The 18,723-nt window shown below is 36.5% G+C and overlaps 2 protein-coding genes across 2 annotated transcripts; both read left to right on the forward strand.

Annotated features, from left to right (window-relative positions):
- Positions 1-91: 91 nt before the first annotated feature.
- LOC137941771 (uncharacterized) lies at positions 92-4,358 on the forward strand. The gene is made up of 5 exons (XM_068787347.1): positions 92-588; positions 1,758-1,824; positions 1,928-2,353; positions 2,801-3,141; positions 3,681-4,358. The coding sequence occupies exons 1-5, from the start codon at positions 511-513 to the stop codon at positions 3,897-3,899; spliced, it is 1,131 nt and encodes a 376-aa protein (XP_068643448.1). The 5' UTR covers positions 92-510; the 3' UTR covers positions 3,900-4,358.
- Positions 4,359-6,945: 2,587 nt separating this feature from the next.
- On the forward strand, positions 6,946-10,064 carry LOC137940294 (LRR receptor-like serine/threonine-protein kinase GSO1). The gene has a single exon (XM_068785256.1). The coding sequence runs from the start codon at positions 6,946-6,948 to the stop codon at positions 9,853-9,855; it is 2,910 nt and encodes a 969-aa protein (XP_068641357.1). The 3' UTR covers positions 9,856-10,064.
- The last annotated feature ends 8,659 nt before the right edge of the window (positions 10,065-18,723 follow it).

Genomic DNA, 18,723 nt, shown 5'->3' on the forward strand with positions numbered 1-18,723 from the left:
CTAGCCGGGTTCAGAAAAACTCGAGCCGCTACTTATCTGCACGGTTCTGTGCCAGAATAACGGCGACTCTGGTTCACCGTGCACAGTTGAAGTCGACCCACCATCAGTCGGCGAGTGAAAACGTTCCTTTTGGCGGCTCTGGCTCGAGAAATTCGTTCTCACCCAATGAGCCTCAACAAGACGAAATCCGTATCTCAATAGTTTCGAATCGTCTTCGCCTTCTGGAAGTTTTACTTCTCTTTTGCAACATTTTCGTATCGAGTGTCTGTCAATCTTCTCGAGTAAATGGGTTATCTCTAATGCCCGTGAACATGCATGACTTGAGCTTCTAATTGGTGGTTTTTTATTCTTTACATGGCAATTTCTACTCGAAGTTCTTTCTCTTGCTCTGGCCTTTCTCCTTATTCTCATTCCCGCAAAGAGCGCTCAAAGGTAGAGTAAATGGGTTATCTCTAATGCCCGTGAACATGCATGACTTGAGCTTCTAATCGGTGGTTTTTGATTCTTTACATGGCAATTTCTACTCGATGTTCTTTCTCTTGCTCTGGCCTTTCTCCTTATTCTCATTCCCGCAAAGAGCGCTCAAAGGTATCTTCATGTGGCTCGTAAATCCTGTTATCCATCACTCCCTTTCCATTTCGTAATTTAGCTTCGGGTATTATGTGTGAAGTGGCTCAGAGGTTCGTGTTGAAGCTATGCTTCACACTCCCTCTGTACTGAGGTCCTTATAACCTACAAGCTCCTAAACCAAGATTAACACATTTATGCCCATCTGTTTCGTGTCCTGATTTTAGTATATAGCTGCTTTTATCTTATTGAGCCCAATAATTGTGTTTAGAGCATTTGGACTTTCGGTCTAGGGTTAAACTGCAGTTGGGATAAAGTATCAGTCATTAGCTTCCATTTAAGATTGCATTCTTCGGACCATAATAAGGTGAGTTGCTAGAGTCATCGCCATCATCATGGTTCTTTGTGTGAGCTTGAGTTAATACGATTAATAGTAGGGGTGTGGATGGTCATTTTTTGTTTATTATATATTTTCCTGCAGGAAAGTTTGAAGTGAGGCATTGGAGGAAAAGAAACCTGTTGCACCCTAAACTGTGTTAACCTTGCAAGAAGAGGATTAAACCATCTAAACACTTAATCATTTCTGTAGCCTCTGTTTCTTGTATTTAGGTAGTATTAGACTTCTTTAAAGTCAAGCATCCTTTTTTAAAGGACTTTGAAGCCGAATATCTCAAAAGGTGGTGATAGATCCACTATTCATTTGCCAGCATCCACTTCTTTATTTGCTTCACATTTCAAATGGAACTTAATGGCTGAAAGACTGACTATCAACAAAGAGTATAATATAACAGAGACTGTTAGGCTCTAAAAAGGAAACTTACATGTTTTCAAGTTGGGATATCTTATTGATCTTCTTTCTACATTCTTTAACTCTCCTTCCATGGTTGCACTCCAGGTGTGCATGCTTCAGACTACTGTGATGAGATATCTATCCACTGCATAAGTAGTTATAAGAATTTCAAAAAACTGAGACCAGTAGTAGAATATACTCCAATTTTGAAGACTTTTTCTCTTCAAGCATGACCTTTTCTATAAATATTCTTATCCGTGTTCCTCAGAAAATATATAACATAAAATTTTCTGCTCTTTAGATACTTTGATTGTTAACTGATGGATTTTTCTTTTTGAGGCAGTCTGAGTTTTTCAAATCTTCATGCCAGTTGTCTTACTATTTCATTGTTTTTTTCTAGTTGAGTTTTTCATTGCGACTGCTTGAGGGCCAGAGAAATGAACTATGGAGTCTCGTAAATACACAGGGTAAACCAATCATTCTAGATATTTTGTTATTTAGTACAGATGGATTTAGTTGCCTCTCTTCTATGAAGCCAACTCCGAGTTCTAACTGCTGCCAAATTGGTAGTTTCTATGCTTCAGTTGAAACAAGTTGGTAAATCAAAGGTAGTTGCACACAGACCCTTCAATGTGAAGAAGAATCTTCCGAAAAGACAACTAATTCTTTTTGCCACAATGGAAGATGAAATATCAGAAAATGAGCTAAATTTGGCTGCCACAGAGCCATCGAAGCAGGATTCTGGTGGTGCAGATGTCAATCTGGAAAATGATTCAGATATCTATGTAGAAAGATCAGGAGGAAAGCCAGGGCTTATCTCTTTCTATGGTCTTCCATACAAAAGGCAGGATGAAATCCTAGTATTTGAGCTACAAAAGAAACACTCAAATTTAGTCTGGTTTGTTGGCCCTGCTGTGCTGGTAGCATCTTTGGTGCTGCCATCTTTATACTTGAGGAGAATACTCTCAACTATATTTGAGGACTCTCTTTTGACAGGTAGTGACTGGATTTTTTTTCTTTATATGTTTATTTATAGATGTTGGCTGGAGTATTGTCAAGTGCACTAGTCAGGCATTCTGCTTCATGCATGACATGCACGTATCTAAGCATCTTACTAGGACCTACCACCTCAACACTCCTATTCTTGACTTAACACATTAAAATATATATATATATACCAGTGGAAAGTGATGCCTTTGTCATTTTTCCTTCTGAAAGAATTAGGGAATGTTTCTCATGTACGATCTTCCCTGTAGTGATGAGGTTAGGTTGGGCTTTATTGCACAACTGGGAATTGAGGACTGCCTTACTCTAACATACGCTTGACTTCAGCTTTACAAAGAAAAGTAGATCAAGTATTTGATGCTTAATTTTTACTAATACTTGTTTAGGTGTCACGGAATCTGCATTACTCCATTAACCATGTGATATTGTTTTGTGCAGATTTTCTCATATTATTCTTCACCGAAGCTCTCTTCTATGGTGGTGTAGCAGTATTTCTTATGATGGTGGATCATGTACAGAGACCCCTTCGGCCAATCACCTCTAGGGGAAGTATCCTTTTATCAACTGGCATAGGACCCCGGATTTCTTCTGTGGCCACTTTGGTACTCAGCCTTCTAATACCTCTAGTGACAATGGGATTGGTGTGGCCTTGGACTGGGCCTGCTGCTTCTGCCACTCTTGCCCCCTATTTGGTAGGAATTGTTGTGCAATTCGCTTTTGAGAAGTACACAAGATATCAGAAGTCACCTGCCTGGCCTGTTATACCTGTTATATTTCAGGTACTGACTCCGAAGTTGTGTAAAATAAGCCTCTTTAGGAACTGCAAAGGATATTATATCATTTGAAGGAGCAAGTGAAGTGGCTTGCACAGAAATTCCTTCATACCCTGCTTGCCACCAGTAGGCTTATCCTTCTCTTTTTGTTGAGATTACCGTATGTTTACTCCAATTATGACTAAGATATTGTGTTTGTGTGTATATGTGCATCTAGTGGATTTTGATCAGATTGCCAATTATTGGATTTCCAATAGTATGGTTCCTCTCATTTTATGGATAATTTTGACATAGCTGCTAACAAATTTACACCGAATCTAAAACTGCCTCATTTTAGCTGGAAAAAATCTCATTTCATGGTGCCATTGGCTCTTTTCACTGTTGACTTTAAAGCACATTCATCATGAGGATTGTCTGTGAATCACATCATTTTTGCTTTTAGATATTTAGTGAACCCACCTGTTGTTCCTTTTGTGAAGCAAGAGTTTTATCATTTATTTGTGTGGAAGTTTGTGACAATTGAGTCTTACCATTCCTATTTTCAGGTTTATAGACTGCATCAACTGAATAGAGCAGCACAATTGGTGACCGCTCTCTCCTTCTCTGTGAGGGGAGCAGAGACAACATCACAGACACTGGCCATAAACAGTTCTTTGGGAACTCTGTTGAATGTGCTCCAATTCCTTGGTGTCATCTGTATCTGGTCTCTATCAAGCTTCCTCATGAGGTTTTTCCCCTCTTCACCTATTGCACCCGATCCATGATCTCTCACAAAAGATTTGTGGCATTCTGATTATTGAACTCAATGCAACATCTTCAGAGTTTCCCTACAGGAAACAATGTTATTTGCTTCTTAGTGGCATTTATCTGGCAAAATTTGCATCAGAGCTGGCATCAGGTCCTTAGTCTTATGGAGCTTAGAAAATATATCCTAGACATTGGCTTGTGGCTTGGGTGCTGAATGGCAATATGGGTATAGTGCTGACTGTGACAGAAACTCGAAGCTTGATTTGCAAAAAGGAGAAGAAGACAAGAATAGAAAATAGTCAATGGCGGCTGCTCATACAAGTTATTCCTTTTTTTCTTGTTGTTGAATCTATTAGATTCCGATTTTATTTACTCTGCTTGTGCAGTACATGTTAGTCTAATCATTTGATAGTGGTTGACAGAAAGGACATGGATCCATGATGTAACTGTTGAACGATTTGTAGCTTTTCCATCAATACATAATATATGCTCGTTCATTCAGAATTTACTGTTGATGGTTTGAGTTAGATATGACTCCGAGGTCCAACTAACAAGACTCCTATTCTTATATTTTACATCTTCATTCTTTGGGGATTTTGTTTAATTTCTTTACTGTTTGTTTATTGGAATTTCTAAAGAAGCCTGCAGCTTGTTTAACGAAATGCCTGAAAGAAATGCAGCATCTTGGACCGTACTTATTCAAGTTTCATGAATCATGGATGATGCAGTTTAGTATTTCAATAGGAACCCATTTAAGGATGTTGTGACCTGGACTGCTATGATGCATGGGTTTGCCCAAAATGGATGAAGTCTGCAAGCTTTGATGCTGTTTAATGAAATGAGAATTGAATGGAATTGCATCAAATAAGATTACATTTACTTGTGTTTTAGACCTGTTGAAGTTTAGATAATTTAACTCGTTCTTCTCTGGTAAATCTTAGATTCGTGTATGTTTTTCTGAGGATTATCTTAAATGAAAAGGTTTTTTGTGCTTATTCTTGAAAGGAAATGAGAGGATTATATGAGTCTTTTGTTTCTTCTTTCTCATGTAGAGTTATTTTACTGTATTATGGAGTCTTAAATGAATTGGTTTGGACTTACTTTGTTAAGAATGAAAGAAATCAAGGCATCGGGCTTGTTTTAGTTTCATCACCAGTGGATCGGAACGACAACGATAACTTAATTTAATCGATTTTTTATATGAAAATCTAACCTGCCTCATCCCCAAACCAAGTCGTTTACACCTCTGTGGATTTAATTAATTTTCCAAGAATTCAAGCTTCCATCGTACAGAGAAAGCCAGCCCATTAGACAGTTGGGCTATGAACCGTGTTAGGGCAGAAGATGATTCACGTTATTTCCATACAGGCAGAGTGGGCGAAGTGAAAGGGAAAGGGAAAAAGAGAAGAAACACACGCCCGGCAAAAGTTTCTGACTTTCCCTGTCATTGGAATTATCTGCTCTACTCGCCCGTGCTTGAAGCCTGCAAATACAAGCAAAGGCAACGAGTAGACTTGGGCACTGAAAGCCAAGCAAGACTCCGCTGCCTCCCCATAAAAATCCTTTGACAGTGAGCCTTATGTCTCCTCATCTTTGGCTCCTTTCACCAAGAATCTTCCTTGAGACGAAACCGCCAGTTCTTCTTTGCGTTATTATTTTGGTCAAACACCGCTGAATCTCCGGGACACCTATGACCAGTAATTTCTGTCATTCACGTCTTCTTCTGATCTCGTTCCATTGATTAAGCTCCCTTCTGGGGATTTTGTTATAGAAAGAGTAGGTGTGGGTGGTTTAGCTCTTCTGTTTTCTTCTTATAAATTTTGAATTAGGTGACCTTATGGTGTACACAAATGTTAGATCTTTGGCGTCAGCCTAGTGCTATATCATTTTAGTATTGAAGATAAATGGCTGGCAAGGGAAGCAAGCAAGCCCCGTGATTGGGTACCGGTATTGAATTTCAATTATTGAGTTCAACCGATTCAAAGTCTCACATTGCCCATCTCTACATGGTCAACTCACTAGGACCTGCTGTGAACTTCCTAGCTTGGCCCCTTGCAGTTTGTTTTGATCGAACCATAAGAATATTCTACCTGTTACGATGTTTCTAGGAGAAAATGTCGGAGTGGTATGGAGGTATAGGTGTGTTCACCTGCCATCGGGTTCTGAAGCTTTACTGTAAGTCACTGATGATGCGATAGGAGAACCAGTGTTGCATCAATGGAACTGTCTGAAAATGGTTCTGATTGTTTTGATTTGGAATGTAGGAATTCTTTAGAAACTATTGATTTGAGCCAAATTTAGAAAAAGGGTCAATTTAAAATCACTTTATAAATGCAAAAACCATTTAGATGATCCAAATGGATCTATTTTAGAGGAGAGTCAGAGAAAGAGTACTGGTTGAGAGAAAAGAAATATGAATTACCTGACCAATCTGATCACAAAACCATCTTATTTAAAGTCAATATCATACCTAAATTCATTGAAAGCTTTCTTCTTTACACTTTTGTTGATCATTGGAATGAAAATAAGGAAATCTGGAGGGACCACAGCCTCAATTTGTCTAGTTTTTTTCTAAGTGGTCTACCCCCAACTTGCCCCTTTCAGTACACCCACCTCACTATCTTATCTCTGGGGTTCTTCCCATTCTCACAAGGTACTCAAAACCTGAACAAAATCGGATAATGGCACGTTGAAAAGTAAGCCTTTCTGAGTGTGGAAATGGGAAAAGGAGAAGCAAAATATACGATTCACAAAAGCCCTAGTTAAAGTTTAATAACTTTATTGATTTGCAGCTCTCCGATACTTTAGCGTAAACTATTTAAACTCCAAGCTTTCATCATCATTCCTGCTCAACTCCATTTCTCATTCAAATTTCTGTCTCCGCAGTCCAACTCTGACTCCCAACTCTCATCCTCTCGTCTTTTTCAGCTATATTGCTTGTTCAAACATCCCCGTTGTGTATTCTTCTTTGATCTGAGTTGCCAACCCAGGAGCCAATGTAAGTATTCACTCTTGCTTGTTCTCGTAGTTTCTTTGAGCACCGAGGAAATCTGGAGTCCTTAGATGGGTCGAGTTCAGAAGTTTAGTTTAATTCTTCTCTCTTCTCTGCTATGTATCTTGCTAACTGCTACATCAGCAGAGCATTCCAGGAATTCTTACTGGCTTCTAAGAGTTAAATCTAAGTTCATTGACTCTAATGGACTTCTTGACGACTGGTCTTCAGGAGCTCATATTTGCAGTTGGAATGGGATAGTCTGCTCGACAGATGAAACCCGCCTTGAAGGTCTGGTTTTGGCTGGATTTGGATTATCCGGTATCATCTCACCCGAACTCTCAAATCTCGATTCACTGCAAACTCTCGACTTGTCGTCGAATTCCCTTACAGGGACAATTCCATCTGAGCTCGGAGAGCTTAAATATCTGCGAGAACTGCTGCTCTTTTCTAATTATCTCTCCGGCACTATTCCTCCTGAGCTCGGTCGTCTAAAAAAACTGAAAGTTCTTCGAATAGGAGACAACTCGCTGTCAGGTGAAATCATCCCATATATTGGGAACTGTACTGAGCTTGAGATACTGGCTCTTGCATTTTGCCGATTAAATGGTAGTATCCCAACGGAAATTGGCAATCTGAAGCATCTCAAAGCACTGAATTTGAATATGAACAGTCTCACTGGCGTTATTCCAGAAGAGATTGGGAGGTGCAAAAAGCTTCAGAACATCTCATTGGCTCACAATATGCTAGAAGAGGCAATGCCCTCTTCTCTGTCAAATCTGGATGCCTTGCAGGTCTTAAACTTCGCAAACAACAGCCTTTCTGGGTCGATTCCTAGGGAATTCGGTGGTCTTTCAAATTTGAAGTACTTGAATCTGCTCGGAAACAAGTTTGCTGGCGTGATTCCTTTGGAGCTAAACCAATTAAACCAGCTTGAGACACTTGACCTGTCAAGTAATCATCTTTCAGGAACCATCAATATCTCCACTACCCGTTTACAAACTCTCAAGAGTCTCATCCTGTCAAACAATTTTCTCAGTGGAACGATTCCGAGAGACCTCTGTCTCGGTAATTCGAGTTTGGAAGTACTGTTTCTCTCTCAAAATTTCTTCTCAGGTCCGTTTCCGTCTGAAATTCTCGGCTGTTCTCTGCTCCAAGAATTGGATCTTTCGAACAATAGCTTCTCTGGCGAAATTCCGTCTGGTATCGACAGACTGGCGAGATTGAGAAACATTGCTCTCTCTAATAATAGCTTTTCGGGCAACATTCCTCCGCAGGTTGGTAATTTAATCAATTTGGAGCTTCTCTTACTCTTCCAAAATCGTCTGACAGGTAGAATTCCAAAAGAAATTGGCAAGCTTCAGAGACTGCAAACGCTCTATCTCTTCGAAAACCAGTTGTCTGGAACTATACCAAGGGAATTGACGAACTGCTCGAGCTTGGCAGAGATTGATTTTTTCGGGAATCATTTTTCCGGGCGCGTGCCGGAGACAATCGGCAAACTCCAGAATCTCGTTTTTCTTCTACTGAGGCAGAATGAGTTGTCGGGTGACATCCCGGCTAGCTTGAGCTATTGTAAGAAGCTTCAGATACTGGTCTTGGCTGACAATAAACTGACAGGGAAGCTGCCCCCAACTTTCAGATTCCTCACGGAGCTGACACTCATCACCTTGTACAATAATTCATTGGAGGGACCAATCCCAGAGTCATTCTCCCTTCTGAAAAAGTTAACCAGCATTAATTTTTCCCATAACAGGTTTACTGGAAGTATCTCCCCTCTCTTGGGTTCAAACTCTTTGATCAAATTGGACTTGACAAATAACAGCTTCACTGGTCCAATTCCTTCTTCAATTTTGGAATCAAGAAACCTGATGCGACTCCGGCTTGGTCGTAATCGTTTAACCGGGAACATTCCGTCGGAATTAGGTCAGCTTACTGGGCTAGAGATTCTTGATTTGTCATCGAATGACCTGGCGGGTGGATTGGATTCTAAACTTTCCAACTTGAATCAGTTGGACCATCTTCTTCTGAGAGAAAACCGACTTACAGGTAATGTCCCCTTGTGGTTGGGGAGCCTGAGAGCTCTGGGAGAGCTCGATCTTTCTTCCAATAATTTCAATGGAACAGTACCAGCAGAACTGGGAATGTGCTCAAAGCTCATTAAGCTCTCTCTCCGAGACAATAACCTGTCTGGCCACATTCCTCAGGAGATTGGGAAGTTAACTTCTGTGAATGTTCTAAATCTGCAAAAAAACAATCTTTCTGGTCCGATTCCGTCAACCATCCAGCAATGCAAGAAGCTTTACGAGTTGAGACTCTCAGAAAATTTCTTAACAGGTTCCATTCCGCCCGAGCTTGGAAGACTTAGCGAGCTCCAAGAGATATTAGACCTCAGTAACAACCTCCTGTCTGGTGAAATCCCTTTATCTCTTGGCAATCTCTTGAAGTTGGAGAGAATAAACCTGTCTTTCAATCATCTCCAAGGTCAGATACCCTCCTCACTCGCGGAGCTAACTAGTCTTCACAGACTGAATCTCTCGAACAATTTTCTCCAGGGAGAGGTCCCTTCATCTTTCTCAAGATTCCCAGCAAGCTCCTTCACGGGTAACAAAGATCTCTGTGGCCCGCCATTGGCTTCATGCAATAGGCTAACTAGTTCGAAAGGAAAACAGCTGTCGAACGCTGCAGCTGCAGGCATCATCGTGGCAGTGGTGTTTACTTCAACAGTCGTATGCCTGGCGATGCTCTATTTCATGCTGAGGATATGGTGCAACTGGAGAAAGGTTTCTGTTTCGAGCTCCGACGCTGGCGGAGTTGGGCAGAGAATGGAAGAGGGTAGATGGGATTACGCTGATGCAGAGAAGAGGAATTCGGAATATTGGAAAATGAATTCCATGGCGCTAGTTTCTTCGACGGAGAAGAACATCTCCAGTCCCGTGCGTTTTTTTTCACCTGAAGATAAGGGCAAGCATGGTTCCTGAGGAAACAGATTTGAGCTATACCAATTTTTAGCTCTTTTTTAACAGTTCATAATATCATTCAGTTGCTTCTTTCATTTGTTTGCGGAGAGAGAAGCCATGATCTGTATCAGCAGCAGCCGAAGGAAAAAGACTCTTACTCTTGTGAATTCAACTGTATATCTTGAGCTAAGTTCATCAAAAGTGTAATTTCGGTTGTAAATTATGTGTTTCAGTGGGTAATAACAAATGATCTCCTCACTCCTCTCTGTCTGCATTCATTAGAACTTTTGCTATCAAAAGTGAACTTTTGAGCTTTTTGTTGAAAGAGGAGCTTAAAAGATTAAAAAATACTGACACTTTGAAGGGTTTTAACTGAGATTAAATTGTAGTCTTCATTCTTAAAAGATCACTTTGGCATGTAATTCTCGTCTAACACAGTTCTAAGAAGCCCAACGCCTAGTTCAAATCTGCTAGACGACATTTCAGATCGTTAGTTATTATTGAGTTGAGGACAAAAGCCCAGTTTGTCAACCTAAGATCCGGCCCATTTTGCATTGTGAAAATTTACTGCCACATATGCAGTTGAATTTTATGAAATTTTAATTTTTTTAATAACTATAAATAAATTTAACTAGAACATATCATGTACATAAGAATAATGTACAAGTAATAAAAGTAGCATACAAAATAATTTTTATTTTATTTTATTTATATACCTTTAATTCCAAGTGACTATATTTATTTTTTTCTATTTTCAATATAAGTAAGGTTAATTTACAGTATTTATATTCAATTATGTTAAATTCATAATTCTAATATTAAAGGTGTTATAGCTATGATCCATATTATTTGGGATAAAAATAAGATTACGAGTGCAAAATATAGTTTTCCACACTATTTTAGCATTGCTGTTCTTCAAAAAATAGAGAATAGAGACATTTTTTTGTAGTTAAATACTATGTTATGAATTATCAGAATCATATGTACTGATGAAAACAAGGACATTCTTTTCATCCCAAAAAATATGATCTATAACCATGAGTTGAAATGAAATCCTAGCAATATTAAAAAGACAAACTAACTGAGCACTGTCCTCCTGCAACAAATTTGAAACTGAGACCCTTTGTACGAACAAAAGATTTACGTTCCCCGACTCAGAATAGAGGACAAGATCCAGAAACACTCAGTAGAAGAAATATGAGCTAAGTTTCGTTTTACATCGCTCATCTCCGAGAGCAGAAAATCAAACTCTGAAGAAACTGCAAAAAACTTAGTACTTTTGATTGTCAATATCTGCAAAAGGTGGCCGCTCTGCGCATGAAGTATAGCAGGCGGATTGGAAGTTTTTGCATCATTCAGTAAAACAGTCAAAATCAACAAAAATCAGTGTCATGAACAAGACATCATCTTAAAACACATTTGTCAAACTTCTACACACAAGTATAAAGAGAGAATCCAGTAAGAAGACTTCCAAGAAGGAACATGAACTGACCGGAAAGATTGAGGTACGAGCAAGTCAAAGAGAAGTCGATGAAACAACACTTTCATGATAAAGATCGGATCAATGAGTTAGAATCTAATCAAACGTAACTACAAGCAGCAAGCCAAAACACTAAAATCACAACGCTGATTTAAAACATGAAAAGAGAAAAAGAGGAGGCAGCAGTGAGGATTTCAAGACGGAAGGGTGAGCATTGAAAAACAGGCTTCTCCACATCTCCTTTTATAGCGTTTGTAATTTGTATAGAGCAGCTGTAGGGCTAGCTGTATCGTTACTTATTAGGGTTTAGGGCAAGTGGGAGCGTGGGTGCAGCGGCACCAATGGGATCTTGGCAGTTTATTCTTAAAAAATTCGTTCGAAACCATCTCCAGCTGTGTGATTTGCTGTGTAAATTGCATCTACCCTGTGCGTGTAGCATATGTAAAGAGAAGGAACTATGAACTATGAACATTATTAATGTGGTGAACATTATTAAGTAGGTGAACATTATTAAGTAGGTAATTAAGGTTTAATATATAATTTTTTATTTAAAAATAGTTGAATGTTATCATCATCGCGATTTATTGGTACACATCAATCATCCCACTGGGAAGGTGGTATATGTGACTTCATCTTTCGGGGTTCTACAAATTATACATATGGATATCTAATTTGTCTTGACCCATTGAAATTTATTATTCTTTAAGAAGTGAATTGTGTAGTGTATTAGTTTTTATTTATCTTTTTAAGTGTTATGTACTTGGAAAAGTCACATACACCACCTTATTAGTACCTTACTAGGAAATTATAAGGAAAATTAAATGGACTTGTTACTACCTTTAATAGGAAAATAAGTAGAAATTAATAATCAATCTCATACATTACTATATTTATCCAATAAATATTTAGTAAAAAAAAAGTCAAATACAAAAATGTCATTAAAAACTGCCTTGTGCTTAAAGTATTAAAAACAATTATCAAATACTTAATTAAAAAAATCATATGGTTTTTTTTTACATATCTTGGCTAAAAATCTTACCTTGAAAATTATATAATTTTTTAATTAAGAATTTCCCAGCTAGAAAAGTGTTTCCAAGAAACAAGAGTCATTAATAGTTCATAAAAACATATTTTTACTGGAAATATTTTTACTTCAACGTTTTCTAGAAAAGGTACTAACATGGCCTAATTTACATACTTTCTAACGTTTAGTTATTTTGTGTTGATTAGATTTATTAATAAATCAAGATTATACTCGATCATTAATTAATTTATTATACATTTTCTCCTTTCCAAACAATTTTTTGCAGTTAGTAAATTCTTTCTCTTTTGTCCAATACATACTTAAGAGTCAATGAAACACTACATTTTTTCCCATAATCATTTATATATTCATTTAATTATAATTATTATATTATATATGAAGGATACTTTTATAAGCTATTTTATAATTATATTTTGTTTTGTTTTTTTTTTTTGTCGTGTCACCCCTTCGAAGTCCAAGTCAAACCGTCATCAAGTGGAATTGGAAAATTGGAGATTGAGTAAGCCAACTAAACTGTATATTGACAGGAAAAGCAGAAGAGAAATGAGAAAACTAGTTCACCAAATTTTATTTCGATAACTTGTTAACCTTTTTACACGAACAATTTAGTCCTTGCCATTAATGAAATTTTTTAAAAACAATTCAAAATGCCTTAAATGATTTATTTTATCCAAACTTCATTAATTAATTTTATTTTTACGATCTCCGTAAATATTAGTTTGGACGTTTTTAACAAAATAACCAATTTATTTCTCGCGCCACGTAAGCCTCGCTTCTTATTTTTTTCGTTCTAACCTCTCGCCCTCTCGTAGTGCCACCTGCCGCCGCTCGGCCTCAGCCTCGACGCCCCCCTCTCAACCGCTCTCTCTTCGTCTCAACCTCATCTCTCATTCTTCTTCTCCGCTCCCCTCTGTTCATCCTCTCGCCGTCCCTTTCTCAAAATCGAAGCCTATCATTTCCTCTTTTCTTCGCCCCCTCTCTCAAAACCGAACCCTATAATTTCCTCTCAACGCCCCCTCTCTTAATACCCTATCATTTCACTCTCTCGCCGCCCCTTCTCTCAAAATCGAAGCCCTACTCACCCTCCAAACCCAAATTTGAATTTCAGAAGCAAATTTAGCAGGGTGATTTTTTACGGCTTTTTTTAATTGAATCTAATTACTGTGTTTAATTATAATGTTGATTTGAATTTAGGTGTTTAATTAATGTATTGATTTTTTTGTGATTTACTGTTTAATTTCTGATTTTATGTTAATGAAATTTCTGTCAATTGCAGATAAATTAAAATCATTGCAGTTTACTCTATTGAGATAAGATTTGCAGGATTTTTAGTTGGTAGTTGTTGTTAAATAAATTTGAAGTATCATGGAATGATCATACCATGTGGTAAGGAGATTTGGGTGTTATAAATATCCACCACATGGATTTTTTTGTTTTGTTTATATTTTCTTATGTTTGCCCTAGTTACTAGGATGAGTACAAATTCTAATTAAGAGTAGGTTGGGTAATGAAAAGAGGGTTGAGTCCAGTTCAAACTAGGCTGAGTCGCCTGCACGGGCGTCCATTAGCCAACGAAACCCGACCCCCATCACTGACGAGGTACGGTTCGCAGTGACTGTGAAGTCATATGGGGTTCTACCAGAGGTATTCGGTGAATTTGGACTTAGGTGTGTTTTTGCATTGTTAGGACTAGTCATCTGTTATAGAATTAGTTTGATTAATTTTTAAATGTTGTAGAATGTTGTTGAATAATTTTTATTTTATTTTATGAATAATTTTGAAGTGTTATGGAATGATTTTGTCATGTGGTGAGGAGATTCGGGTGTTATACATAACCACCATATGATATTTTTTTGTCTATGTTTTGTTGAGTTTCCATGTGTCCCTAGGGATGAGTAGAAAGTCTGATTAAGAGTAGGTTGGGTCCAGTTCAAATTAGGCTGATTCGTTTGCATAGGCATCCATTAGCCAACGAAACCCATCCCCCATCACTGACGAGGTACAGTTTGTAGCGACTGCGAAGTCATATGGGGCTCTACCAAGGGTATTCGGTGAATTTGGACTTAGGTGTGTTTTTGCATTATTAAGACTAGTCATCTGTTATAGAATTAGTTTGATTAATTTTTAAATATTGTAGAATGTTGTTGAATAATTTTGAAGTGCTATGGAATGATTTTGCCATGTGTGAGGAGATTTGGGTGTTATACATAACCACCACATGGTATTTTTTTTTGTCTATGTTTTATTGAGTTTTTATGTGTCCCTAGGGATGGGTAGAGAGTCTGATTAAGAGTAGGTTGGGTCCAATTCAAACTAAGCTAAGTTGCCTGCATGGGCGTCCATTAGCCAACGAAACCCGACCCCCATCATTGACGAGGTACAGTTCGTAGTGACTGCAAAGTCATATGGGGCTCTTCCAGGGGTGTTCAGTGAATTTGGACTTAGGTGTGTTTTTGCATTGTTAGGACTTGTCATAAAAATTAGAACTTAGATAATTTTTTTCATAAATAAACTCTTACTAATGTATGTAGTTTTATAGATAATATGGCATCAATTGTTGGGTTCTTCTGTCGATACAATGGAAAATTGGAGAAGTCTGGATATTTTGATAGTTATGATGGAGGTCAATCACGAATGAAAAGGATTGCAGTTTCGACTAAGTTTAGTGAGTTCTTAGTAATGATGTACAGACTCACGAGGTGGGATGGTGATACTCATCCAATGATTATTAAGGCCAAAGTTCCATTTTCTGACGGGGGTTTTGTTATCTTAAATGTGGAAAATGATCATGATTTGACTGAATTATTTGAGATGGCTTCAAGTAATCGATCTATGGTTGAGATTTTCTTAGAAAAGGTCTTAAGACAAAGAGCCCATAGAAGGAAAGGTACAAGGAATCAAAACTTTATTGGTGAAACATCCTATCCCCAATAACAAGAATTACCATGTACACATATTCGTATATTTATGATATGAATTGTTAAGTTTACATGACTTGTTTTTAAGTACAAACTATTATCTATATAGGTTTAATACACAAGGGCGTGAAGTGAGGTTTTTGAATCCCTTGTCTATTGCATCACTATTTGAATGTGGAACGTCTTCTCTCATGTTATTTTTTTACCCTTTCGTTCTTAAATGTGTGATATTTATGTTATCCATACTCGGATTTTTATGTTTATTGTTGTGTTTATTCAGGGTTGTTAATGATGATGATATTGATAGTTTTAGTCATAATGATATTGGTTTAGAAGATATTGAAGGGGAGGGGGATGAGTTATTCGAAGTCAGGGTTCATAGTAACAGAGTTGAAAAAATAGATGGAATTGGGTACCTGGATATATATGAAGATGCCTGGGAGGTTAATACTAGATGTATCAAAGATGATTTTAGAACAATAAACATTTCAGAATCAACATCAAATGATATCAGTGTGGGTCAAATATTTGAGGATAAGTCTCATATGATGTATTTTTTGAGAAAATACTCGATTGAAAGACATGTTGAGTATAAGACATTGAGGTCTAGCAGTTATGATTATAAAATTAAATGTGGTGTAGATGGATGCCCTTGGAGTATTTTTGCATCATGTGATCGAAGGATTCGTCAATTTAAGATAATAAAGTATGGTGGAGATCACACATGTGCTAATAGTACTATATGTCACAATAATCAACTGAGTACATTATCTTTCATTTGTAAAGTTATTATGCCAACAGTGAGGATGAAATTTACTTTGAGTCCTAATGATATACAACAGATCATAAAAGATAAATTTCATATCTCTGTCAAGTATGGGAAAACATGGAGAGCAAAATGCAAGGCTATAAAAGCAATTTATGGTGATTGGGATGAATCATATAATTTTTTGCCGCGTTTTTTAGATGCAATAAAAGAGGTGAATCTAGCTAATGAATATATACTGTGTTGTGAGGAATTTGGTCATGAAAAGATGTTTAACTGTGTTTTTTGGGCATTTGGGTCATCCATTGCAGGATTCCAATACTGAACACATTTATATAGGAAGTATCCTGCATGTCTGTTGATTGCTACTACTTTTGATGGGAATGATGGTTTTTTTCCTCTAGCTTTTGTTATTGTTGAATCAGAAAATAAAAAAAGTTGGGAATAGTTTTTAGCTTGTCTAGATTGTTTTATTATTAAAGGAATGACTTTCCATTGATCATATTTAGAATTTTCAAATTAAGAAAAAAAGATTGAAAACTGTATGCATATTGGTAGTGGATGGATAGACTTGGAGACATACCAGAATAGCTTTGTAGATTATGCATGGAGTCATGCAATGATATCAGATGAGAGTCGCAGGGAGATAAAGGAAAAATGTAATTTCAGTCTTTAAAACCCGGGTCAAATATGTTGGGACGCCATGGCTCCCATTAACGATCTCTTTGACATCATCGATATTTATAGTATTTACTCTCCCTTGTGTCCTGATCACAACTTAACATTTTTTGCTTCAATTCCATCGAGGGCTTTAAATCTACAGCATGGAAAGGGTTTTAAAACACAAATTTATCGATACATTTCTTTTTGAAACTCAAATAAAATTTTCATATTTTTTCAATTAATAAATATTTTAAATCGATAATAAATGGTGTTGTAAGATTTTTAATTAAATAATATTTTTTAATAATTTATTATTTTTTAAATAAGGTGATAAAAAGTATACAAATAAATTGTGTTTAAAACTCTAAAATAAATTTTTTTGTAAAAAATAATTTATAAATATTTTAAATCGATAATAAATGGGTAAGACTTAAGAATAAGATTTTTTTTAATTTATAAATATTTTAAATCGATAATAAATGGGTAAGAGTAATATTTTTTCTATTTTTAAAATATTTTAAATTTTTAAATATTTAAAATCGATAATATGCCAATAAAATTTTTAATTAATTAGTATACTTATTTTATTTTTATTTTTAAAAAATATAAAGTAATAAAAAGTGTAACGATAAAATTTATTTTTAATTAATAAATATTCTAATCAATAATAAATGGTGTTAAATAAGTAAGAGTTAATTTTTAAATTGTTTATTATATTTTTTTATAATTTATTATTTTAGATATAAGGTAATAAAAGTGTATTCATAAATTTGATTTTTAAAATAAAAATTATTCAATTTTTTATCATTTAATGACGTGGCAGATGACGTGTTGAAATAATGACGCGGCAATTGATGTGTTCATCTACTCACACTATACCGATGATGTGGTGACACGTAATCAGTCAAAGATTACGTTTCACCTTTGACTGTATACATATACAGTAGACCGGTCAAAGTTGGATATTTTTCAAAATAAGTTGTCGTTTCTCGAAATATGTTTTTGAAATTAGTTATTTTGGTAAAAAACCCTATTAGTTTCATTGTTTTGGCTAAAAATATCATAATTTTTTGTTGATAAACATTATCATATTATTTTTTTTAGCTAAAAGCCTGAAAACTTTATTATCTTAATGTAAATATTTAGGATTTAATATTTAATAAATAGATTGGGTATTATAATGATACAAAAATAGTTAAGCGACCTTCATTTGTTCACGTTTAGTTAAGGAAGAGTAAATAAATACTTTTTGTCTTTTTAGTAAGTTTTATAAAAAAATAAAGTTGGAGTTTACTGAAATAAAAATTCTCGAGAATAACTACAGTTCTACTGTCGTTTAGTACCCTCTAATCTCTCAATCAGGAAGAATTACTGCATTAACCTATTCGAATTCGCTTCGGTAATATCAGAGGGACTCATTGATCCAAGTTTAGCAGCTGTAATTAAAGAAAAGATATCCATTCCACGTCATTCTTCGGACAATCCGGTTCCAGCTCTCGGCGCCTACAGTGACTTGGCTTCTCTGGCGCCACTCGTGCCGCTTGTAGGCAACATCCATAAACAGACTCTCCTCCCATGTAAACATTACACAGATGGAGAGCGGTACGGAAAAGAAGATTCGATCGCAGGTGAAGTGGACTATTTTTCCGGCTATGATCAGTTGATACTCAGTTCCAAATTCGCTCATGAGTTTTGATGGTTTTTATGGCGTTAGATAACAGAGAGCGAGTCTGTGACGCCTCAGCTTACAAGGATTTACTCGCAGAATTGTTGAGAACCAATGAGTATCCAAGGTTCGCCGCCTTTGGAATGGAAGTTCTGTCAGGTTTTCGGGGAGCGAACTCCCGGAGAGGAAGTTCAAGATGGTTAGAAATTTCACGATAGTATTTTTGTTGTTCTTTATTTGATATTTCTCGCAAGCTATTATGTTTTCGTTTTGTCAATAGTTATAGCTGAAGTCGTTACAATTTTCAAATCTTTTTCCTTCTGATGATTTTTATTCTATGGTTTCCACTTT

This window comes from Aristolochia californica, unplaced genomic scaffold (genome assembly GCF_029961685.1).
Source record: "Aristolochia californica isolate CCGP_79_NKW_82.1479 unplaced genomic scaffold, dmAriCali1.0.hap1 SCAF_9, whole genome shotgun sequence".
Classification (NCBI taxonomy): Eukaryota; Viridiplantae; Streptophyta; class Magnoliopsida; order Piperales; family Aristolochiaceae; genus Aristolochia; species Aristolochia californica.

Excerpts from the sequence above, each read along its gene's own strand:
- LOC137941771 (XM_068787347.1), top strand. The coding sequence starts at position 511 with ATGGCAATTTCTACTCGATGTTCTTTCTCTTGCTCTGGCCTTTCTCCT. Across the intron at positions 589-1,757 it reads CCCGCAAAGAGCGCTCAAAG|TTGAGTTTTTCATTGCGACT; the intron begins GTATCTTCATGT and ends GTTTTTTTCTAG. Across the intron at positions 3,142-3,680 it reads TTATACCTGTTATATTTCAG|GTTTATAGACTGCATCAACT; the intron begins GTACTGACTCCG and ends TCCTATTTTCAG.
- LOC137940294 (XM_068785256.1), top strand. The coding sequence starts at position 6,946 with ATGGGTCGAGTTCAGAAGTTTAGTTTAATTCTTCTCTCTTCTCTGCTA.